This window comes from Strongylocentrotus purpuratus, unplaced genomic scaffold, assembly GCF_000002235.5.
Source record: "Strongylocentrotus purpuratus isolate Spur 01 unplaced genomic scaffold, Spur_5.0 spur5_scaffold_5, whole genome shotgun sequence".
Classification (NCBI taxonomy): Eukaryota; Metazoa; Echinodermata; class Echinoidea; order Camarodonta; family Strongylocentrotidae; genus Strongylocentrotus; species Strongylocentrotus purpuratus.
The window spans coordinates 43,861,966-43,887,336 of record NW_022145611.1 but is presented as its reverse complement, the minus strand read 5'-3'; the positions used below and the strand labels follow the sequence as shown (position 1 = coordinate 43,887,336).

General features: G+C 36.3%; 2 protein-coding genes across 3 annotated transcripts; one reads left to right on the top strand and one right to left on the bottom strand.

The window, feature by feature from the left end:
• The first annotated feature begins 82 nt into the window (after window positions 1-82).
• On the top strand, window positions 83-5,087 carry LOC100888354 (microtubule-associated protein 10). The gene is made up of 3 exons (XM_003723820.3): window positions 83-2,158; window positions 2,390-2,488; window positions 2,964-5,087. The coding sequence occupies exons 1-3, from the start codon at window positions 241-243 to the stop codon at window positions 3,701-3,703; spliced, it is 2,757 nt and encodes a 918-aa protein (XP_003723868.2). The 5' UTR covers window positions 83-240; the 3' UTR covers window positions 3,704-5,087.
• Window positions 4,290-24,953, bottom strand: LOC592207 (equilibrative nucleoside transporter 1). Of its 2 annotated transcripts, none has more exons than XM_791744.5 (13): window positions 24,813-24,953; window positions 18,016-18,349; window positions 17,808-17,889; window positions 17,418-17,551; window positions 14,759-14,850; window positions 14,527-14,577; window positions 12,552-12,637; window positions 11,881-11,929; window positions 11,338-11,435; window positions 10,923-11,039; window positions 8,102-8,299; window positions 7,492-7,688; window positions 4,290-7,137 (listed from the first exon to the last, which is right to left on the bottom strand). In XM_791744.5, exons 2-13 carry the CDS (start codon window positions 18,333-18,335, stop codon window positions 7,017-7,019), a joined length of 1,545 nt encoding a protein of 514 aa, XP_796837.3. In that variant the 5' UTR covers window positions 18,336-18,349; window positions 24,813-24,953; the 3' UTR covers window positions 4,290-7,016. The 2 variants fall into 2 exon arrangements, with proteins under 2 accessions (XP_796837.3, XP_011680171.2); XM_011681869.2 differs by lacking the exon at window positions 24,813-24,953 and adding an exon at window positions 18,787-19,117.
• Window positions 24,954-25,371: the final 418 nt, after the last annotated feature.

The window sequence follows — 25,371 nt, the reverse complement described above, 5'->3', positions numbered from 1 at the left end:
AATTCGAAATAATTTTCAGTAAATTGCAAATTATGTAAGAAATACTTCTTTTTTTCAACAAACATTAAAAGCCTGTAATGAATTCTAATTTCGAAATGCCGTTTGCGGTCCGTCGGATAAACCTGTTTTGGCTGTTGGCTTTTTCGATTTATTTTACATTATTTCGATATCTTTTGAAGCATAGCTGATACAGAATACTCTTTTAAACTCTAGCGTGAAGTTTAAACAGGAGAGCTTACAATGGATGACAATGAAACATTGTTCTCTTTGGAGTTGGCTGTCAACTCTCTACGAATAGACCCACATACTGTGATTTGTCGTATGCCCGCAGTCGCATTTCGACTTTTGGACTTTCCCTCCATTATGGTGGAGCAGTTGGACGAGACCGAAGCGGAACAACTGAAGAGAGCTATTCAGCATTCATGGGAATATGAAGAAAATATCCCACCTCAACTTGAAGAATTGAAAGATCGCTATGGTAACCATGAATTTAAGAAGGGCAAGTCGTCTCTTTACAAGTACAAATTAAACTCGCTTGTTTCTCATCTTGACAACACGCCTCTCTACATAATGATTGTTGATGTTTGGACTCCTGTCCCAAAGTTGATAGCCCACTGCAATGTCTCATTGAAAGAAGTTATGCATAGAATTAGAAAGGATGTTTCAGAATTTGGAGTCTCTGTCCCATCAGTTCATGGTATTCAGGGGAAATTCCCAGTATTTAATTTGATGGGAACTGAGATAGGCTGGATATCCTTAGGGGTTCGTTTACTTAGCCTTGGTGGAAACCTCATCCATCACATTGCTGATGCATCACTGGCGAAGAACAAGGAATCTGCATTAACCAACGATGTTGAAAATGTAATGGCAGATCAACAGGAAAATCTTCAAATGCCAAGTGTGACTGTGGGCCCTGTAGTTGTTCCCCAGAATACAGGTCATCGCTGTGATCATGAAAGGATTGAAGATAATAGTCCAGCCATCGGAGTGAATTTTGCTTGTCAGACCACAGAGGACTTTCCAGTTTCAACAAAGAGCAAACAAAGACCATTGAAATCTTTAAGAATTGCTGCAGATCACATTCTCAGAGAAAACGAAGCAATCATGTGTCCTGCGTATGAAGATAATGATTGGTTTATCACCAATACACATATTCCTCCACCTCTAATATACAATTCAGAAAATGATGTCAAAGTGAAAGAAAGTAGGAGACACAGAGTGCCAGAGCATGTCTTTCAACACCGAAGTTTCCCTAGTCCTCTGAAGACCAATAGTTATGTACCTGCCCCAGATAATTCTGTCTTCTCTTCACCTGATGTAGACGGTAGGAAAGATCTTGAAGTTCAGTATGTGATACATCCTCCAGAGTATAATTCTTCCCCGAATGTACGAAAGATCCTGAGAAGCAGAAAGAAAGATAAGTCTACTGTAGATGCCAACCCTAGTATGCAGTCTGAACATAGAAGTAAAGAAGAACAAAAGGGTTCTGACAATGACAAGAAAGGAATGAAATCAACATCTGACATGGTAGAGCATCTTCACAAACTCCCAATCCTTCAGGCCCTCCTTAGAGAATTGAGTATTTTGAACAGAAGGGACTTTGATACAGCCGGACAAATATTGCATTCCAGAGATAACACTGACTTTCAGATAACTTCTGCTAAACATTCTGTAGAACATGGAAATAGTGGAAAACAGAGCAAATCTCATGTTGCTCAGGAAGGACTCAAGGTATCAAAGTCTAAGCCTCCAGTTCAGAAAGGTTATCGTCATAAACACAAAGAATGTGCCAAGCCTCCAGTAGGAGTACCAGCTTCAAAAGGTTGGTTAAGACAACAGCCTCAATATGGCAAGCAACAAAAAGAAACCAAACTAACATTCAAAATGACCAACTCCCAAAAGCTTCGCATCCAGAAACACAATCCCGAAGCCTTTCGGCAGTTGGAAGAAGAGGAAAGAATTGCAGAAATCAAATTCCAGATGCGAACTGCTGCTCAGATGCGCGAGAAGGAAACCAAGCAGAGGCCGTTGGCTCCTCATCCATCAGAGAACATGTTGCCTTCACCTGATGCTAACATATCTACAGAGATTGCCAGACACTTTGAACAAGAGCAACCAGATGTGGAATATGCTGATGACATTTTCAAGAGGGGAATGGGTATGCTATATTTCAAATTTTCAAGTAATTGACTGATGTGATCAGTGATTTCGTATTAATCATAAATATATGTACATGTATTGTAAATTATACATGTCTGTTCACTGTTCAGTATGACTTTCAAACATAATTCTAGAAATTTCCATTCATAATAGTGATATTTATCTACAAATTTGAAAATGCACTACTAATATCAGTTTTTGTTTTCTTCACCTACAATTTCCTTTATAGAAACTTTTAAGATTCCTACCGTAGAGATAAATGATGAGGACACAGATAACCTGATCAGTAAGGAGGATGTTACTGCATATTGCAGTGTTGATGAAAAAGGTAAAGCTGCACATGAATTTATTTTTATTATTTTTTTTTATATATTTCATATATACAGTAATTCCAGTTATTATGGAATCAGTTAAATTAAGTAGTCTACATGGCACAATATGTTGATATAATTTTGAAGAATGTAAAAAGAATATTATTGGACAATGCAATTTTATAGATCTTTGTGGTATTGAATAGTTTTCTAGGGTATCAAATAATTAGGGCGAGTCTGGCAGAATCTTGTGTCTGAATGCAATGTGAAGATGCATGGATGGTGCTCAAAGTAATATTTTCTTTTGTGCAGATTACCCTAATAAAAATTACTGATCTCTTTCATTTCAACATTTGAATTTGCACCTCATTGATTTACTCCTTGATTCTATCAAAAAGCAATATAGGTAAATATGGTTGGCATGTATCGCAAATAATAAGTTGCCATAAAGAGATTACGTTATACATGTAGGTATTAACCACTTTGTTGCAGATGCCAGTGGAAGCGAGAAGAGTGTACGCAGCATCAGTGTTCACTTGCCAACTGCTTCAGTGCAGGAGGATGATGAGTCATCTTCAGATGAGAGTCAGGAGGGTCCAAAACATTTGTTTGTACCAGGGTTTCCAGAAGGTCCACAAGAAGACGAGAGACCACTAGAGCATGTGACACCTACCCAAGCTTACTCTGATGACTTTGAAGATTCATATAGGTATGTATCGACAGGTGAGCAGGAGCTAGCCAACATCCAGTCATCCATAGCCTCAGGAACATCATCAAACGCTAGACAGGACCATTCAGTGGAGCATACAGACTATGATCATTCTGATGACAGTAGTTACAAGACAGCAGAATCTGTGCAATCTGCCAGAAGTGTCAAGGATCAGCCACCAAAGGTGGAGAAGCCACCTTCCAAATCAAGCAGTAGTAGCACAAGCTCCAAATATCCACCTAGTGTTCTTAGCATACCTCAACCTCAAATGTCTGCCAACTCTCCTGTCCCTCTTGCCAGGAGATCAATGGCAAAGTCTGCTATCTTCAATCAGCCTCCCCAACCCAAACCTAGGCTCTCATTAGATCATACTAGCTCTATATCAAATATGTCTGTGTTAGCCCCAGAGTTGTCAAACACTTTGGACAGTTCAGAGGTTAATACATTAGAACTTAAGCCAGATTTGAGTGCTGATTATGGACAGGATGATGCATACTCTGATGACTTTGAGAGTGATAACTAATGGGAATTATGCAGGCATACATGCAAACAAAAGTGGTATCGGTAGGTAATTGGTTGAAAATGTTTTTGTGCATAATATTATTTTAATGTGTACGACATGTACAGTATAATTTTCTCTGAAGTTCTATTGTGGGCAAATTTAAATGAAAGAGAAAGAATCATCTTTTTGTGTTTATGTACTTATCAATACTTTTCATAACCAGTGTATGTGTTGGTATCAGACTAGTTTGCAGCAAGTGTTCTAAATGTGCTTTCCTTAATTGAGAGCATAGTATGTATGTATTATGCTGGCCTGCCTTGAGAAATGGAATATGATACCAGTCAATGAAACAAAGTATAACATTTTTTTTTTCTTGTTTATTATATCACTCTGAAGATCCAATAAATCATTCAAAACCATAGTACAATATCTGGGCAGTGGTCAACTGAACCATGTCCAAAGCAGAAGTAAATAATAACACTTTGTTATATTGGTGAATGTATCCTTCAGTACAAAGAACCATAACCATTCAAGATAATGATATTAAACCCTGGTTACTTTACTCTCACAACTCTGTAAGAACACTGGGAGCCTCATGCACATGATATGTTGGAAAAAACAAATACCAACTTATTTGGCAGTTTTTAATTGTACAGACACTAAACATCGTTTTTTTTTAACATGTATTTTCTTTACAGAGTTGAAAATACTCTTGAATGTTGCAAACAACAGAGTAAAACAAAATTTCCAATATAATTGCCTCCAATGAGTTGTCTGATATTACAAGCTTCTTGACTGTACTTTGTCACAAAAGTAGATGCTACACGAAATCTGTTGTTTCTACTATGTACAAGATTATGAGTTGACATTAAAACAATGCAAAATACACTTTTTTGGACTGTATTTAATCAATTCAATTGATAGAATGAGCTGGATTGAGGTGGTTCAAAACCCAGCAAAAGAAAATCAAATACTTCATTTCCATTTTAAAGGTTTTCTGTACTAAATAATATGAGACTTTCATCCAACTTAATCAGTAGAGATGATTATTGTATGTGTATTAGAATATATTTAATAACCCGATACCTGTACACCTTAAAATGTTCCTTCTTTTTATAACAAAGTCTATGTATACAACAACAACCCTAATTAATCATCAGTCAGTAATCAGGATCACTGTGAACATGCTTGTACATGATATAATGTAAATACTTATCACATTCACATTATAACTTTTTTTTTCTTCTTCCGAAGTATGAAGGCACAAAAACTGGCCTTTGTCAATGTTAATGTTTATTTTTGTTCCACTTTTCAACAAAATAAATCCTACTTATTTAACCTTTACACAACAAATGTATGTACAATATACATGCAACAATTTATTGGCAAAAGCCAAAAAACATAATTTTCCACCAAAAAGTTCCTGAAGCTCAACATACACAGAAAACAGAAATTTCAGACCACCTTTTGCAGCAGTAACACACTTTCGAGAGATGCTGTATGATAAATGCAGTAATTTATCAATTTTTCTTTTAATAGAATTTACAAGTCATATGAATTTCATATTGGTAATGCAAAGAACTTATGCACGATGTTCAGGCAGTGTATTAGGTGCGAGGGTGTGGCTAATTTTTATTAATAAAACAAACGATTACTGCAAGACCTGTTAATGGAAGATGAGTTAAAAATTGCATTATCACTTATCAGCCTCTTCTTTAATCTGTCACTCAAGTTTTTTCCTTTAAACAAAAAACTTAAGAATCAATAATGTAAATTGTGAATAACAAAAATGGTTTAGTCCAGCCTTTTCTCTTTGATATCTGAACAAATGGTACAATAAAACATGATTTTTTTTTTTCACAGATAAAATTAAGTACATTTGTACAGATTAAGGCAGATTCAGGTAGATTCATAAGTAATTACCCTGTATATAGCACATGATTTGGAATGTATTAACACTTTATCTGCTGATTGATAATGGACTGGCATACGGTACAAGGTATTTGTCAAATTTGATGTATATGTCTAAACTAGTCATAATACTGAAATAATATTTATAACAAGCTACACCTGTGTTTGTAATTTCAATCTTAGCTGTATAACAGCATTTGATTGAGATGAATAAAGCTAGGGCATAGCGACCTAGATAAGATAATACAAAGACCAATCAAATATGTTAAAATCATATGAATCAAGGAAATTGGAATGACAGTTACCTTGCATGTACCTTGCATGTACCTTGTAAGTATTATAGTTTACCCTGCATAATTATATGACGAGTCTGACATCTAAGTGAATGTTGATTTACAATTAATGTATAACATCAAGTTGAAGTGACATAACAAGCATTCATCATTAGTAGCACAATGTACAAGGATCAAGTTACAAAAGAAAGTCTCCCTCCGCCAAGAATAATTTGGCTTGATTCTAGTGTGACTTCTTACCTCATACAGCAAATGCTCAATGAGAGGGACTTAGAATCTTGGTCTTTCTTTAAGCCCAAATAGGTACCGGTAAGCCCTTTTTCTTGCTTTGGTTCACTTATGCTGGTTAACAATTTACTAGTAATCCACTTATGTGGAACCACATATAGATCTCAGAATACTGCCTCTAGTATACTACATGTATATTAATACATGTAAATGCATTTGTCAGAAACAATGTCAGACATAAATAGCGAGACTGATTTAGTTGAAAATATACAGTGTATGGTGTTGGACTTTATGTGTATGTCCAAACTGAAGATAATTAGTTCTTATTTTATATATAAATATATAAATATATATTTACATAAACTGTACATTACACCAAAGAACTAAAAGGAATTTTGGCTATAAATGTAGATGTACTTGAATGACCATGAAAGGCTATCCACAAAAAAAAATATGAAAAAATACATGAATAAACTAAATGAATAAAAGGTAAATATTTTAAACGGTCAACATAAAGATACTCTATGGAACCTAAGAAAACAAAACAAGAATCTTAAGTTTGAACATTTCTTTTTTTTCTTTTTGTCACAAGCAAGGTGATATCCAAATTCCCTACGCCCCTTCCATTCCACCAGCACGGCCCTGAGTCTATGCACCTAAATCTCATCATAGATGGCCATTACACATTGAACAATATGTGTACACCACATGATACACCATGGCCGTAGCCATGGGGGAGTAAACTCAATTGTGCTATTTCTTGACTGAGTCTGATGCTCGGCACAAATTGGTTTAATCCCAAGATTGAGCATGGCTACGTCCTTGGTAGTAAACACACTGGACAGTGGGGGGCATCATCATCTTCTATGGAACATTTCCAGCCGACAGCAGAGGTTAATACTCTATAAAGAAACAATCCATGGGAAGAAGAGAGAGAACTGGATGCCACAGAAGATTCCTAGAATCAGGAAGAAGACCATCATCGATGCAGCTTTACCAGCCCAGTTCGGATTAGATACCATCCTACAAAGAAAGAGAATTAAAGGATTCTTGTATGACAATGCAATATCATAAACATTAGACATATTGTTGCTAAAAGACCATGGGATAACCACATAATGCACACCCATATCATCCTGGTCAAGTTTTCTTGTCTAAAATTACTTGCACAAAACTAGTCAGCACGTTGTAGAATAACAGAAAATGATTTTTATAAGAATATATTGGTTTTTCAACTCAACAACGATTATTCATTGGTTGGTTCTGATGAAAAAACAAAAGCGAGATCGACAAAAACAAAATTCTGGCACCTTCTAAAGTGACAAAGGGATAAATATTACATCTGATATGACAAAAAATGAGTATAAGATATCTTACTTTGGTCCATCCATCATGATGACGGTCTTGAGATAGCCGTTAGATACAGACATGATGACAACCAGGAAAGCATAGGCATAGTCGTTGTTGATAAGGACGGGAATAGTGCGACGATCGGGACGGTAGTTACAGAAAATGAAGATTGGGTAGAATAGTAGGCGACTCACAACCAGCAGCCATGTGTAGCTGGACCATTTCTGATAATATAAAGAGATATTTACAGTAAATGATTAGAACACCACAAATATCAATGTCAAGTTACATTAATAATGTAATCAATCAGTCGAAATAACAACCAGCTTTCCTTTGCGTCGCCAACTCTCTGGCCCGACCGCATTTTCATACAGTTGGCATTCCCCACACATTAATATTATAAGAAACCGAGATGCCCTCTTTGGGCTGAGAAGAATACAAAAGTTCCAAACTGTATAACAAAATCACAATAAATTTATATTGACATTGTACTTAATATTATGAACAGCCTACAGCATGTCGGCAAGATAAAACCGCTAAAAGATTATACTCTGCTTCATATTCAAATAAGAACAATAAAATCTTAGAAAATCTAGTGATGAATTGATTGTGACAATAGCAACCGCTTGATAGTTACCCATCTGAACCATGCCGGGAGGACGCTCCCGAAGAAGTCACCAAGGTTAAAGGTGAAGAAGCAACATAGAGGAATGAAGTAGACCTCCTGGAAGTAGGAAGGATTCTCAGCAACAGACGGGATACCAGCCAGTACCACGGGGAAGATCGCCAGGGTCACAACGAATGTCAACCAGATGTTAAACACTTGCATCTTGATCTAGAAAGGAAGAATACATCGTTTACAATTTGACGTTTCAAAACCAGGTGCACAGCAAATAAATTACCTATTCCCGTAGATTCGAGACGGCGAATATCTTGCCCGTAAAGGTTTCTAAGAAAAACGTCTCCAACAGTGTGTACAGGGGTTACGGAGATGAACGAGTAACAACCGTCAAATGAACTTTTGGACGTAATTCAATAAAAATGAGAAATATGGGTGATTAAAATACGAAAGTCGCAAAGTTACTCATCTGAATATGTCACATTTATATACGACGTCGTTCAAAATCGCATTTCAAAATTGAATTCTTTTTTGTGTGCAAGTATTTTTTTACTAAATGTTGTGAAAGAGATACAATCATAGGATTTGTGCACTTGACAAGATTTAAAATGGTTCTCCACTTGAAATGATAACGAATCTCGCAACGAATTATGGATCCCTTCTCAAAGTTTGGAATGATCAGAATCGATCGCCGATTACGACATTACTGATAAATATGATAGGTATTACCATCATATACATGTATGAACCCTTCCAGTGCTCCGACATTTCAATTATTGGTTATGGCAACATTTTCTCCGGGATTTATTCCAAAAATGGTATAGGATTTATAGAAGTTTATTTAAAAAGTTCATAGATTAGATGAATAGTAAGTTATGAAGAGGGGGGGGGGGGGGGTGGTATCAGAAGAAAAAAAAGTATACAGAGTTATACCCAGGGGCGGATCCAGCCGGCGGCGAGGTAGGGGGCCCCATTCCTGTGAAATATCTAGCGGCGACTCAGCCGACCGGCCAAATGGGGGGGGGGGGGGGCTATTGAGCTATCTTTTTTTTTTACTCAACACCACCCCCTCCCCCCTTTGAGCACGAAACAAAAAAAAAAAAAAATACTTTTTTTTGGGGGGGGGGGGGGCCGGGGACCCGGCCCGGTCCACCTGCCCTGGATCCGCCACTGGTTATACCCCTCTCTCCCCAGAGAATCCTGGATCCGTCATTGATATAAATGAGACTATTGGAATTTGACGGCGGGCGAATTGTCGCCGGAGAAGTGGAGTAATTTGTGTTTTTTTTTTAAAAGGCAATTCTTTGTCTGTGTTTACAAGTTCCTGACATGTTAGCGGGGGTTCTAGGGCAATTATCCCCTAGGCAATCACCTCCACCCCCTTACCACTTACCAACGGGACAATTACCCCCCCCCCCCCCTTCCTGAAGGGCAATCTACCCCTCTGAGGACAATCATCTTCGGATTTTTTAAAAAATGAATTAAACCCAACTTATTATCAAGCCTTTTATGATCATGGCGGGGGGGGGGGGGGGGGGGCAATTGCCCTTGCTTGTCCTGGAAAGGATGGGCAATTGTCCTGGGGATTATATCTTTTTTAGGGATGGGGGTAATTGTCCACGGGGGTTACTGTCCAGGGGGCTATCGTCCTGATACGGATATCGGGGTATGACATGAAGGAATCAATAGCTAGAAATGGCAAGCAAATGCCATGACTGTTTATATAACCCATGAATCTCTCTTTCATAGGAAATTAATTTGAAACTTTATCTTCCGATGAGTTTCCGATTCAATGGTCTTTATCCTTTACAATAGAAAATCTCATCCGCTTTGATTTGTAAAGTGTTTGCACTATTTGCCTCGCCCGCGTAAAGTGACGTCTTTTTAGCTAATTGTTTCAAAAGTCGTTGGAACCTTCTCTTCACTCCAATTTGAATCAGTTTATTAACGATTATAATCCGAAAAGCGAATTTGTTACAACATTAGCAGACAGAGTAAAGGCCTTGAACGGCGCGTACTTTTCAAGTGTTAACTTCCTTTTGCTTTTTCTCTCATCGCGACTTTCGTTTCCCTTAGTTGGCCTCTTGGCATACCACCACCTGTTCGTGATATGACATTATACGAGGTACTTGAACCGACACTGCACTCATTTTATAACTCATAAAACAGGTTGATTTTAAAATAAGTAGGGAAAATTTACAATTGGAAAACATGCGACATGACATATATGACATCACACGAGGTACTGAGTAATTCATCATGATATTCGAATTACTTTCATGAAGTATATTGAACTTTCCACTACAAAATATTTTATTTGCATGAATGAAATGCATGGACATGAATTAGTATCTCACGAATATAACACATTATACTTTGCTATACTTGACGGTGCGAGAGTCTTTTAGAGGCTCTTTCAACTACACTTCGATATACACATTTGATTTCCTCTTCTTTTTGTCTTTATTCAATCATAGTAACTCGCTTCAGGCAGCCTAAGTGGTTATGCATCGAGAGTTCGTGGACTCAGAACAATAACTGCCACATCAAACGACTCGGTAGAGCACAAGTTTATACCGGTGTAGACATGACGCTTCACGGCAGAATACGTTAACGAAACAAGTCCAAAGTACGTTCTATCTTTGTAAATATTATTCATTTCTCATTGTCTTTCTCTCGCATCCTTTTGTATTGTTAAATATCCAGCCGTCTGCACGTTTTCATTCCATTGTATCTGCTTGTGCTTATTATGTATTTTATTTGCATGATAATTACTTCGTTTACTCCCAGTCCATTTGATTAATAAAGACGGTGTTCCAATAACTCATACACTCATTACCTGTTTAAAAATGGTCCAGAGAGGTGGAGACTGGTTACTAGGATCATCTTCAGCAGCCTCGGTCTCTTTGTCATTAGTAACCATAGTAACTAGACCCAAGTAGTGCTTTATTATCGGCTGTAGACAAGAGAAGATGAAAATATTATCACGAATCAATGTTTACATCAAAAGAACCATATGACTTCTGCAAAGGCAGGAGAATAAGGATTTTGAAATGTCATAATACGGCGACTTCAAATGTTTTGAAATCGGATGATTTGGATTCCTCTCAAACTTAGTGGTTTTCTTATTTTCTCTCTTCAATTTGAAAGTCATAATATCGCATTACGAGAGGACACTTTCAGAATCTAGTCCGCCCACATATTATATGCGAGCCCAGTAAACAGTAGAAAGGTCATTGAGTCACACTTCTTACCAGTTTGAAGAGCATGGCATACGTTATTAAGCAGATGAGTAGAACTAACACAGCACAACAGAAGTACCCGATAGCGGCACTACGGAGGCTTCCTGCAACTAAATCATATATACAGCAAACGTTTATTATTTGGAAAGGCAAACTCCGCTGAAATAGACTTCAGGGAGGATACGAAATCTTAAAAGATCTCCTCTCTTCATTGCACAATGTACATGTATAAAGAATCAATTGAAATAATTGCATCGTCTTGAGAGTACAACAATTGGTAAAATCGCAATAGCCAATGCGTTTTCAATGTCTTTGTTATCAAGCAATGGTACATAATTGTCGGCCATTTAAGTCAAAATTACAATTACATTTGAAAACCCTTTAAAAAAGGATATATGTACATATTTGTGCCAATTGTGGGGATGAAACTCAAACGAAAAAGAGTCAGAAGTTTAAATACTCAAAGTACAAGTGACAAGGCTGTTTCATATATTACGTAACCTGTAACCTTAAGTAACTTCCTATATAAAGTTGTTAAAGTTACACAATACTTACAGGTTATCGACATGATAGACAGGACAGCAACAAAAGTTCCTCCGATTCCCTAAAAGATTGAACATTATGAAAGAAGGAACTCTCGTATCAAATAAATCGAAAACGAAATATATTGTTGATCTATCAGCTGTTCGAAGAGGTCGTATGAAAAACGTAAGGGAGTTCAGATTTAGTTTTCATGCTAAAGACGTGCTCAGATTTTACTGTAAGTCTAATAGACGTCCTTCCATCATTTGTTCTTATTACTCCAGTTCTTTTCTTGTTTCATGAAGAGTAAGACATTGTTCCTTATATCAGGGACATTGTTCCATATGTCAGGGTCATTTCAATTACTTAGAAAGACGAAGCCAGCTATTATCAAACTGGCGAGAGAAAAAACATGATACTAATGATAAATTAATATGTATATTTAAGCATATTTTCTCTTCGTAATACATGTTAAAATTAATTATTTTCATTTGATCACTATGAAAGAAAAAGTCATTCGTAGCTATTAATATGGTAGAAATTGTTCCTATAAGTCTCGTGTGAGGATCTCTTTCTCATGACACCCATGAAGCAATATCAGATTTAGATCACCTGCTATCTTTTAATCCTGAGTCACTGAACGGATTATTGCATTAACCGCAAACACCACGGAAACGGCTATCAACTAATATGGTTATAATCACCTGTCCGACAATATAGCTTTGAGTGTATCCCTCTGGGAGTTTGGCTGCTAACGCGTACATCCCAGATTGATAAACGGCAGAGGCAGCTAAAGGAAACAAAGTCAATTTCAGATAGTCCCATGAAATGATGATGAAATGGAACAATACAAACGAGAGTATGCATGAAGATATAAAATAATTGGGATTTTCTTTTTTGGGATAGACGTTCACGTTTTGTAATTTTTTTAATTTTCTACAGGTTCATCATTTGGTTTTCGTTGTCAACCTTTCATTGTCAAACCTTAGTATAATTCCCCCGGCATTTCCCTCTGTTAAAAATACCTTTTGCGGAGTTTGTAACCTCTTGTATTTTGAAGACGGCGTATGATACGATTATTTACAATGTATCTTCAGAAGTGATTTTTAGTCACAACTTCCGTCTTGTTTAAACAATGATAACTGTGTTTACGTAAATACGCCAATCTCCGTGATAACCGAGCTTTATATTCAAATCTTGTTTTTGAGGGTCACCAACACAATGCATGAGAAGATGAACATTGACACCAGGTCATCGTCTTAATATTGATTAGATTAAGTTGATGGGAATGACCTACTTAAGTTTATTGGCAAGACAAAAGAGATCAATAGTTCGAAGATATCTAATGATGACGCATGAAAGTCAATATGTTTATTAAGGAGAGGAAAGTCCCATTTCCTTCCTTTTAAGCTGGGTTTTATATTTCCCCGGGTTTTATATTTCCCATTCACAATGTGATTTACGATCCCAGACAAATACCTCCGTTTTAAAAACCATTCAATAATACGACGTCACACTCCCACCAAAATAATAATACTAAGTTTCCATCATGAAAACACAAATGAATAAATATTTAACATTGCAAGGGAATAATACCATCTGTCTCGCTATTGAACGTAGGTTAGGAGTGGCAAAGCAAAGACAAACTGCTATTGGATGACGAATGAGTATTTGTCTTAAGTCCGGGTGTTATATTTTTCAATTTGAGCCATTGTGAAAATAGATTATAACAAACAAACTCATGTGATGTGATTGACGTTCGACATGCAACCCTCACACAGCAAAATACAATACGAAAAATAATACCATATTTCATTTTCTCTTCGTCATTTGAAATAATCCGGCATACACAGTATAGGCAACATTGAAAAAGGCCAGTCGCCGTCACACAATATACTACTTTCCTTACTAAAAATGAAAGTAACAATCGACAGAGTATTTGCAATTTCCTGCCATTCAATGGCTACCATTTAGCTGAGAAAGGAAGGAAGAAATGGGTGACTAGAGTTTAACTATATCCTGAACAGCTGATATCTAATGATGTAAAGAACAATCGATTTCACGATCAAAATCGCTTGAGAATTCGGAACTTTTAGAGGCAGAAATTTTAATACGATGCGTCAAATTGGGGGACTATTCTTTACAAATAACATGGCTATGGGAGTATGCACTTCCCAGAACATCGATATGTGTTGAAGACTGGTAACTATTTAATGTTTGTAATTCACCCATGTGAACTTCCTTTCTACAGTAATTGTTGATGTTTCGGGCGGCTTGTCTAGATGGAAACCACAATACACTACCCCCGCGGTGTGGAGCAGTCATTGCTGAGTAAAATGTGAATGAATTCCGAAAGCCCTCCATTAGGGGGAAGATGTACGAGCTTCTTTTCATGTTCCTATATTCCCTCACTCTATCTGTCTCTATCTTTTTTTCTTCCTGTCTATTTCCCTCTCTTTAATTTCCATTGCTCTACTTTTCAACCATTCGGTTAGACTATATAGCTAGGTCACTGTACTATCTCTCCCACCGTGAATCATGAACGTGCACACAACAACACAGACGCATTCATAAAGACAAAGTATAGATGAGTGTACTTGAATCAACATGAATCATACCAATATCAAATGCATCAATTAGTTTAAGACACAATAAACTATGAAAATGATCAACACTTACCATTAAAAATAACAATAGTTGCCATGGTAATTCCAAAGAAAAGTTCCGGCCCTATAGCAAAAAAGGAAGAAAATCAATAAAATGTTACCAATAACGCAATTCAAAACACACGCATATATGCCGCAGCACAAAAAGTGTATTATATTCAACACTATGCACAACAAATCAAGTAAGATCAATGCAGCATTTACTACACATAAAGAGAAAATAGATTAAAAAAGGAAAAACTTACATCCAGAAGAATCGACGATAGCAAGTATGGTTGTTATAATGAACAGCACAAACATCACAAAAAGTCCACCAAACGTCGAAAATCTTGATGATCTGCAACAAGAGATTTCTTACATGTTTATTGTCAAATCAAGGAGCTTTATAAATAGTGTAATAATTTATAGTTTTGATATAACCCCCCCCCCCCTCCCCCCTCCCCCATCCCCAAGTGACATAACCGAATTAATAAAAACATATACGACTACTGTGTAGAATATTTATCTGAGATATGGTTCTCTTTATTCTCTTGTCCGTTGTTCGGACTAGGGCATATTCAAGTGCTTGCCCAATGCAACATTAACCTATATAATACGATCAACGCTGACTCAACCTTCCTTTGAATTCATACATTAAAACATGTCCTCTCTAAAACATGATCATACAGTAGAATACACGGAACGTGGAATGCTGATCAGGAGAGATAAAAAAAAAAGTAAAATCTATTCATCAATATGATTGATATCAAGCTATATGTCAATATTTCATTGCCCCCCCCCCCCCTTTGGAAAAACCCAAACCGTTATACATGTAAATAGTAATACAAAATCGAAAGATAGAAAATCATTAGTAAGCTTGTATTCGCTGCTATTTCATTATAAAACGAAAGCGTACATTCACTACTTCATAACGAAATACATGTATATTTATAATTGGAAGAACGTTGCCTTTGAAATTATTATATTATGTACACACAGTACCGGGTACATATCATTAAAAAATGCCTTCTCATATTTTGAAGGAAGAGTAGGTTTCCCGCATTATTTTACTTCCGCGTTCACACATGGGTCAAAAGCAGGAAGTACAACCTTTATGTCATTTGACTGTATGTTGTATTCTATGACTGAAGAAATAATATTTAAATGTTAAATGTAAAACCTGTTTGAAACACCAGACGCTAACCTCAATTTACAATGGCAAATATTAAGAATGACCTTTAGAATTTCAGATTATAATACGTTACATTAAAGCTACATGTAATTCTACCAAACTATCTCTATCAAATCCCACCTTACCAGTACTATAAACAACTGATTTACCAAAGCACAGGCAAATATTATAAATCGAAAGGATTGTATGTACAAACGCAGCTTGTGCGTTTATGTCTTTGTGAGATCAGAATAATAAGGGTTCAATTCAGAATTTGATAATCTAATCAACAAAACACACAGACATGGGTCACATGGATACAATACATCTTTAAATCAGCGCAGCAGGACACTAATAGATGACAGAACAAAAACCTCTACCATTTTGCGTTGTCCTTCGGTAGACAAACAACATGGTGACATCGTGTCACAAAGTCGAGAGTTGATCTGTCGATTCCGTGACATCTGTAATAAGCCTTGACTAAAATGTGCAAAGTGCAGTTTACTCAACGTTCATCTACATCATATTGACCGATAAAATGCAAACATTGCAAACACGAACATGCTCGAACACGCGGAGTATAATACCATGGCCGCATGCACGGCATATTTCAAGGTAAAGGCTTTTTTTTTTAAATAGAAGTATATATTTCTCAACCTTTTCATTACATTTTATTTCTTGGCGGTCTATTGGCGGTCTATTGTTGTACATACATGTACGTCTATGAGTATTAATAATATTATAACTCTCAACAAGACACAGACTCAAGACGTGAACGAATATATGTCAGCTTGATATCATTAAACTGCTAAAAGAAAAACCATCGATATTGAACTTCCTTATGGACTTATTTCAAACTCTAGCCGTATATAATATATTTTCGCTATTAAGAAATAGCTTCCTATTCAGAATCAGTACCACACTTGCATTCATCCAATTTTAACTCGGTTACCAAGGAAGTTCGTTTTGGGCGTAGACCGCATACTGTACATTTCCTGCCACTACAGTGGACTTACTGGTAATCAAAGCAATTCAACAATCTAATCGCGAACTTCAATGTTGTTCAAAGAGTGGCGTTAATCTCTTCCGGCAAGAAATATATTTGTTTAACCCAAAATGAATGTCAACAATGTTTGCATTTCTTCCCAATTAATGGCAGACAGTACAAAAGCAACTTCTTTACAGAGGTAACGATAAAAACACGATTTCAGGTTCATGACGTTTACATTAAATGTGATCAGTAAATAATAGGACGCCATGCTTAGGAAATCATAGCTTTCTACCCGTTCTACATCTGAAAACCCACACCTGCTCATGCAACTACTGTACTCTCTTAAAGACTCTGGTTTCATTAAACTTGAAATATGTTTTACATGTACTGTGTGTGTACTTGTTTTTCTTCTACTGCTTTGTTTATGACCAGGGGCACGTTTTACAAAGCCTTTTTTCAATGACAAATGACAAAAATCAGTGACAAATTTGCTGATAACCAATCAGAAGCAAGGATTTCAGTAGCTTATAACAACAACTGTCATTTGTCACTGATGACAAGTTTTGTGAAACGCCCCCAGGTGACTTCTACATTTAATGAAAATCATTGAATGCAACACATTGTATTTAAAATAAAATAAAATAAAACTTACAATTTTATAATAAAAGCACTGCAAATTATTTTGTTTCATAAGGCCATAACATTTACAATTTAATTTGAAACGTGAAAAAGAAAATAATGACGTTTGACGAGAGTAACTTACTTTGGTGGAAAGAAGAGAGCGATGAAGAGAAACGTGACGTTAGGGATGAAGCCTCCGATACCAAGGTAACTGATGAACTTGTCCTTGTATTCAGTATCGTCACTAACGTTAGCAAACTTATGCTCGGTGAAATACTAAAGATAAAACAAAATATGCGATGTCATGATCAACAACGGTATTTGTAGGTACTTTATTGTTGTTATTACTAGAGCTATTGTGTTCTAAACTATAATACGACTATAACGAGATATTAAAAAGATGACGATCAACATTTTTAAAATAAATAAATCTCTATGTATGAATATGCTTACTAGAACAATTTAGCCTTCTAATCATAATTTTCATCGGGAGAAGTTGAAGCTACATTATGTACATGTATTTTTAAATTACCTTTTCTGCAGTGATAAAGCTATTCCAGGGATAAAGAGTTCCAATTCCATGGATGGCAAAGATGATGACAGCTATCAAGTATCTGTGAATATGAGAGTAAAATCAATATCATCATAAAATGACTTCTATACATCTTTTTCAATACCAAAATGTATTGCAACTACATAATTATATTTAGACAAAGTATGTGGGAAGATTGTTAATTTACCTATCTTTGGGTGCTCTCGTCGACGGGCCTTGTTCAAGCTCTCCTTTAGCATCAAACCTTGTCTGGGTGTGTTCAGAGACGGCTTCCATGGCCGTGTATTTTTCACGACTAGGAGATTTACCACCGACAACATACACATTCATGGTGTCCATCTCCATGTCTCCATTAGGTTGGATATCAGCTACAAGCATCTGACTGCTCGGGTTAGAAGGCATGACGCCGTTAGCGACCGGTGCCGTGGTCGACCCCGTGGTCGGCCATGCAGACCCGTCATCCAGATCGGCCTGCACTTCCAGAGTCTTTGTAGCACTCTGCGGCATCGTGTATTAGTCGTCTGTGGAACAAGAACAGGAGTCAGAGAATATAAAACAATCATCATTATGCCATGTTAATGGTAAAGTAAACACTAAATAATATGCCATTCATGTACTTTCAAACTGTAAAGTACTACACTATTTCAACAAAATTATGTAGTAAGATGCCTCTGAAACCCAATTCGTATAAAAAATATAAACAGACAAAACATAATCCGTGTATCCGACCAATATCATTGATACTAATTTGGACATTCTGATAGCTCTATGGGTTGCCGAAGTACTACTACATACAGACCCAGCCAGAGAATATACAGACTCAGCCAGAGAATATACATTGCAGTATACAATTTCACGAGGGCAAACAGCAATCATTGTTATTATTCCTTGTTAATAACTGCAGAATTGAAAAAGAAAACGATGACAAAGAAAAATCTCATAACAAAATTGTCCATACACTGATTGTGGCTCACGAGAAAAGAGATAGAAGCTAGAGGACTCAACGACGTTCAGATGCGAAAAGAACTCTTTCAAGTGATATATCCGAACGATGAGACGGACACGATCGCAAATGAAACACGCTAGATATACAATGCTTATATGATCGTGGGTTGTACGGTAGTACTAGAAGTCACTTGGCCTACACACAGTCAGATAAGTACGAAGTACAATCAATGGATTTTGGTGTCGAGTTACTTCACGTCTTACATGGCAGTCATGACGTCACAGAAGGTATTGTAAAATGCTTCGGTTCGAGTACTACACATTGCATACGAATGATGCAACAGGTTACGCCGTTTTGCACAACTGGGGTGTTTCAAAAAGATCCTTAGTCGAACATGGAAAGCCGTTAGCATCTTTGAAAATATTTTGTAAAAGTTATTTAAAAAGGCATAAAATGTCGATTCAAATCATTCATTTTTTTCTATTATCAAGGAGATTTTAAGTTCTTGATGTGGAATTCATGAAAAGATTACACTTGGGTTTTTGCTTTTGAATACATTTTATTTTAAGGCTACAAACGGCTCTCCATAATATTAAGTCCAACTTCCAGGATTGAAAGCGATTTTTTTTTTGTGCGTGTGTGTAAAAACAGTGTATAGGTCGGTGCATTAAGATCTTTTTTTTTCTTGTTTAAGTGCACTTCAAGAGCAGTCACTCTCCTAGGACATTAATACTAAAGACATTTTAAAATTCTTCTACATGGAAATAATTATTTTTCAATATTTTTTATTTTAAAAATAAATGAATACACGAATGACATTGAGCAGCAATCTTGTGACTAAATTTTTTCGCAATAAGCAAAATATGAATGGAGTATGTCAACATTACATACGACGGTGCAAGGGACTTTTCACTACCTTGATTAAAACAGGCAGCCACCCATGCAGTAATCTCTATACCACCTATCGACTACACGGACTGCCGCCATCTACAAAGTTATGACTGAACAAGGGGGATAAAGAACTACATGTATATCATATTCCATACTACACATATCAACGGCATAGCTCGGTTTCAAATTCCACTACTACGAATACCACACATCTCTCAGACGAGTTCATTCACAGCGAGTATAATATAGCCTAGGCTATATCCAGGCTTTACATAGGATGAAATAAACGATTAACATGAGAAAATTGGATCTAGATTCATGTGATCTCTGATTCTCTGTTGACTATCAACATGTACACAAAACTCGTAGATACACAATATGGCCGATCGACACACCCCCACTACGCCCATCCAGCTTGTGCTTGCCTGGGAGCCCTTGAACTTGCGCTGTACCTGTTCCTCGATTCTATCAGTCAGTCTAGTCGGGGAAGGGAAGAGCCAGGGGTCAAATATACCATATAAGGCGGTAATGCAACAGTCAGCACAACTACCGAGTACTGTATCATGAACGTATCAAAACATTTAATACTACGTACATACATGTAGCAACCAGGAAATCTCAACATACATCAGTGTAACTTGAGGATATCATGATATCAACATGATATATAGTGTCACAATCCCATGATATAAACAGTATTTATCCTTTTCAAAATAAAGATATAAGTCAAAATGCAAGTTCACAAACGTATCAAGAGAGAGAGAGAGAGAGAGAGGGGGGGGGGGTGTGCTTGCATCTGGGACTAATTCCTGACAAATAGCGCCTTTCACAGGCGTAACAATTTAACATAGAACTAATATCAGCTTTGATGCATATAGTTGAATCATAGGTGTACTATCAACGATTTCCTTTTGTTTTACCTTGAATGTAGCAATATAATGGCATTATTTTGTGCTGAAAGTAGAACAGTATCTCTTCAATTTCCCTCTTAACGACTATTTCCTATTTCCTATTTCCTCCGTTTGTTCCCCAACATGGGTACAATCGATAATAAACAATGCACATTTTCTAAGTTGTTAGTTAGAAGTGAACTTCTACATGACCCCAGACAATGTTGATGAAGATTCTCTCCCCACAAATCCCCCCCCCCAAAAAAAAGAAAGAATATATATATATATATATATATATATATATATATATATATATATATATATATTAAACGTACTGCATATGTTAACAATTACAAGAGTTAGCGAAGGATAAGCGAAGGGGTAGATATGGATACGAAGAGGGAGGGAAGAAAGAAAGGTAAACAGATAGAGAGATAGAGAGAGAGGGGGAGAGAGAGAGAGAGAGCAAGGACGGTTGAAATCGTGAAAGTACTTATTCACAACTATAACAGAAGAAATTGGAAAGTCAGGAAAAGCAGACTGCTATAGGTAAGATAGGCAAAACTGAAACAATGTAACATACGGAATACTCATATACACAAAAGTACAAGAAACAGTACATCTGATGAAAAGTGTTTATACTTAGTTTAACATTAAACAATGATTAATTGAACAATATGTAGACATAATAAACTTACACAAATTTCATGATTTGATTTGAATTTGTTACCGTAAAAAAAGAAGTACAATAATCGAAACATTACACAATATTATAGAGATAAACGACTGGATGGCCCTACTCAGCATCCACCAACATGGTGGCGCTGTTCCACCAAGGGGTCCAGAATTTGATACAAATAATTTTATATAGAAATATGATATCGAAAGTAACTATACACAAATGAATAATCAAAGAAAGAGATCTAAGTCCAAGCAAAAGTAAACGAAACATCCCAAAATTACACACTAAAAGCAACGCCCTGTAGCAGGCAACCATCGGCATAGAAAAAACAACAACGAAGTTGTAAAATAAATAAGTCCCAATAATTGAGGAAGTGCATATTTTTTAAGGTTTACTTCCATCAGAAATACAGTATTTCTTGGAATAAAGTAGAGTCCCACACCGTGTCACGCGTGACTGCATGCATTGTTCTAACGTTACATTGTTCCATAGACTTTGGTGTGACTTGGTGGTAATGTGTCTACTTTATTTGAAGCAATACTAGTTAAAACTTTTGAAATGATAGTATCTCATCGATTTATTAAAAAGTAACATTTCCGGAGTGCAACTATATACGTGGAAGATATATGATGTGGAGTTTAGTTAATGGAGCATGATGAATATACATGTATACATGAATGCATTAGAAATGTGACAAAGGATAGATAATCGGACACACGTAGGCAGAGAACAAAGAGAGGGAAGGGGAAGGATATAAAGGTGGAAGAACAAAGAAGATAAAGACAGATAGTGGAAATGTTAGACAGAAGGAGAAGGAGAGAGAGTGAGAGGGGGAAGATTTAATAGTGGGAAAACCTGTTTCGCAACTGCCTCGTGCTAGTAACATACTTTGAAAGGCGTAGAAGGTGTTTATGATGATCCGATTTCATGAGAATTTATCTAAAACTTAGCAGCAATGAATCTGTTCTTTAATTCTTTCTCTCTTTTTCTCAGTCTCTGACTTTCTCTCTTTTTCTCAGTCTCTGACATTCTCCCTTAAAAAAAAAAAAAAACCACGCTTGATTTTTAAGTTACATGTTCAAATATCCTGAAAAAGACTCCCTGGTATTATTGGCAAATAATCTGTTAGATAAACGTTCCAAATTCTCAAGAACTAAAATGATCGACATAAATATACAAACACATACATGTGAAAATTAGTATACTCCAGCTACATGCACATGTGAAAGTATAAATGTAAAGCACCATATTTCACAACTTTTCATTTTAATTTGTTTGCTTGCATTATCGGCATCTGGGAAAAGGGTAAACTGATTAAAAGATAATTCCTATGAGAAATGATTCCCAGAGAAAAAAATATGGAAATTAACTTTGCTCCTTAACATCCAAATTCCAAAATGGTATGATTGGTATTAATACTTCTTTTAAAAATTAATAAGTGGGTATATCGTTTCAAAAATAAACCTAGTTATCTACATACTGATGAAAATATATACACATATTATTTGATATTTAACATAACTCTCAAACAAGGTAAAATTACCATGAAATCCATTTCAAATCAATGTAGATTTTTCTTGCACCGACAGCTATCTGTATCTGTCATCTGCATGTATAGCCCGGCCCAGTCAGCCTCATACTGTAAGTCAACCATGAGTCACATGACATGAACAAAACTGGAATACTCTACCCCCTTACCCAGTCTATTTAGTAGTACATGAGTGAGCAACATATATTTACATGGATTTAGAGCCTATATAATACAGGGTGTACATTGTTTCCAAATTTATAAAATATTACAGCAAAGCTTCATAATCAAAGTTCAATATATATGCACATGTAGGTCAGGTCTACAACACATTGATGCACAGTGCACCTAAGTATCTATCTAATGTTAAATTTCTCTCTGGTTCATACTGAAGAAAAAATGCATGTAACACATTACATTATTATTTGATAAATTGATAAAACATTGATGAAATCGATAGCTAATTAGCTACAATAACAAGTTAACAACAATACAAGGTCTATACAGAATTTACAGTCTGGTATGGGGATTCTTTATTAAAACTGACATGTCTTTATTTATGAATTTGTCAGAGGAGCCAGACGTATTCTCAGATGAACAACAGTTGATATATGAGTCTGAAGCTTTCGGTCTGAACAAAATCAAGCTTTTCACAACACGCACACATGTACAGGTACCCTGTACATGTACACATACACTGTAAGATAATATGCTTTTAAGGTCAGAGTTTTACTAAAACAAGGTAAACTATGTCTGAGATGAACAATGGTTGATATACGAGTCTAAAGTTTTGGCCTCACAAACAGGATCACACGTTTCACAACATGCATACACACACCTCTCCTGTACACACACACTGTAAGATAATTAATAGGCTTTCAAGGTCCAAGTTTCACTAAAACAAGGTAAAATTTCACAAAATTATTCTTGTTCCTAAAATCAACAACTTCTATAAAATATATGATAAATGTACATGTAGACCTATATATTAAATTGTACAACAGCAAAATGCAAATCTCAAGAAACGTCTATTTATATCACATGCAAGCCATGATGAATCAAAATCAATATAAGCATGCATAGACCTAGACAGAAATAACCGTCCGATATGGGTCATTTTAGAACTGACATTTGTTGACAATCCCCAATACTATAATATAATCGGAGGTCTAGTGGAGCCAGACGTAGTCTCAGTGGAACAACCAACAATATAGAGAGACTGAAGCTTTTGGTCTAGCATCTAGACCTAGGCTAGTCTATTAATTATTATGAAATTTTGTAAAAAACAGAGGATCAAAATTCAAATATAGAACACAGGAGGTAACCTCTAGAAATCTGTATAATTCTGCTCACTATCTGAGCATGCATAAGCATGCACATACTACCTAACTTTAATGATTAATGATTTGGCAGAATATTCTGGTTTAGTTACTTCCTTGAAGTAGAATATCCAAATACAATTTTGTTGAATTTCTTGTCTACTAAACTACCATCATTAGTAGTGTAATACTAAGTACTAGAACTTCTTCTTCTTCTTCTGTTGAAGTACAGGCCACCATGTTGTTGGTGTATATTCGTACTAAAAGTAGGCATCTACTACAAATACAAGTTGTAGTACAACGAATAGAGACCGTACTTTGTCTGTAGGCGGAGATACTAGCTACAGGCAGTTACAACAAATTACAGGACTCGGCAGTCTGGTATTTTGCTCATGGATACATCACCCTGAGATTATAAATGTACATCTGACTCCACCGAAAAGCCTTAATTTTTGTTCACATTTTATTTTTTGCTAACAACCCCTCCAAACAGATGTCAGTTGGACGGCATGTTATTCGGCAAAATTCTATCTTGTGCATGTGCTGTATGCTGCGCAACAAGGCCTTGCGACCGCGGGGAAGGCCGTGGCATGGCTGCAATGACGTGCGTACTACTCGATAACTTGGGATCTTTTCCAACATTTCTTACCACTATATATAAACGTATGTGAATATTTTATTCTTCATTTAATTCAAACATAATATAATCTGGCAGCCTATAATCTCACCTTTTTGTTGGCTTTAGATACAGCAGAAGGTAGGAGACGAGACCGGAGATCTAAGTCGAAATATGCCTTGACCGCATGCAGTTATGTGTACACATATGAAAACGTAATTACGTACGTGTGTAGGCCTACTACGTAATATACGCCTGTCGTGCTTACATAGAAAAAAATAACAACAACAACCAAGGCTATCTCATTATTATTCACACACTGTCGTTTAAATACTAATCTGCCTGTGCCATACTTAATCTCTATGGCCTGTGCACACTTCGTCATGACTATAATGGAGGGTCGACGCAAGTGATTGGCTGACGTTCTAAGATTTGAGAATGAACAATGGAAGCAACCATTAGCTGTTGTAGGGGTGTCGTTAACGGAGATACAGCTTCATTGTGGATCTCGTATTTCTCAAACTCAAAGGCGCCTCTGATTACCAAAAAAAAACACCAGATATGTTTGACTATTTCATTATAAGTTTATAGACGCTTTGACAAGTAGACACGTTCATGTCTTCTGTTTTCTTCAAGTCTTATCTGATTGTAACGGTACATAGTAGGTATAT

What these genes read in the sequence shown, in the direction of transcription:
- LOC100888354 (XM_003723820.3), top strand. Translation starts at nt 241, where the DNA reads ATGGATGACAATGAAACATTGTTCTCTTTGGAGTTGGCTGTCAACTCT. An exon ending in CATTTTCAAGAGGGGAATGG is followed by an intron (nt 2,159 to 2,389) that starts GTATGCTATATT and finishes TTTCCTTTATAG; the next exon opens with AAACTTTTAAGATTCCTACC. An exon ending in TTGCAGTGTTGATGAAAAAG is followed by an intron (nt 2,489 to 2,963) that starts GTAAAGCTGCAC and finishes ACTTTGTTGCAG; the next exon opens with ATGCCAGTGGAAGCGAGAAG.
- LOC592207 (XM_791744.5), bottom strand. Translation starts at nt 18,335, where the DNA reads ATGCCGCAGAGTGCTACAAAGACTCTGGAAGTGCAGGCCGATCTGGAT. An exon ending in ACGAGAGCACCCAAAGATAG is followed by an intron (nt 17,890 to 18,015) that starts GTAAATTAACAA and finishes TCATATTCACAG; the next exon opens with ATACTTGATAGCTGTCATCA. An exon ending in ATCATGATGGATGGACCAAA is followed by an intron (nt 7,138 to 7,491) that starts GTAAGATATCTT and finishes CTTTCTTTGTAG; the next exon opens with GATGGTATCTAATCCGAACT.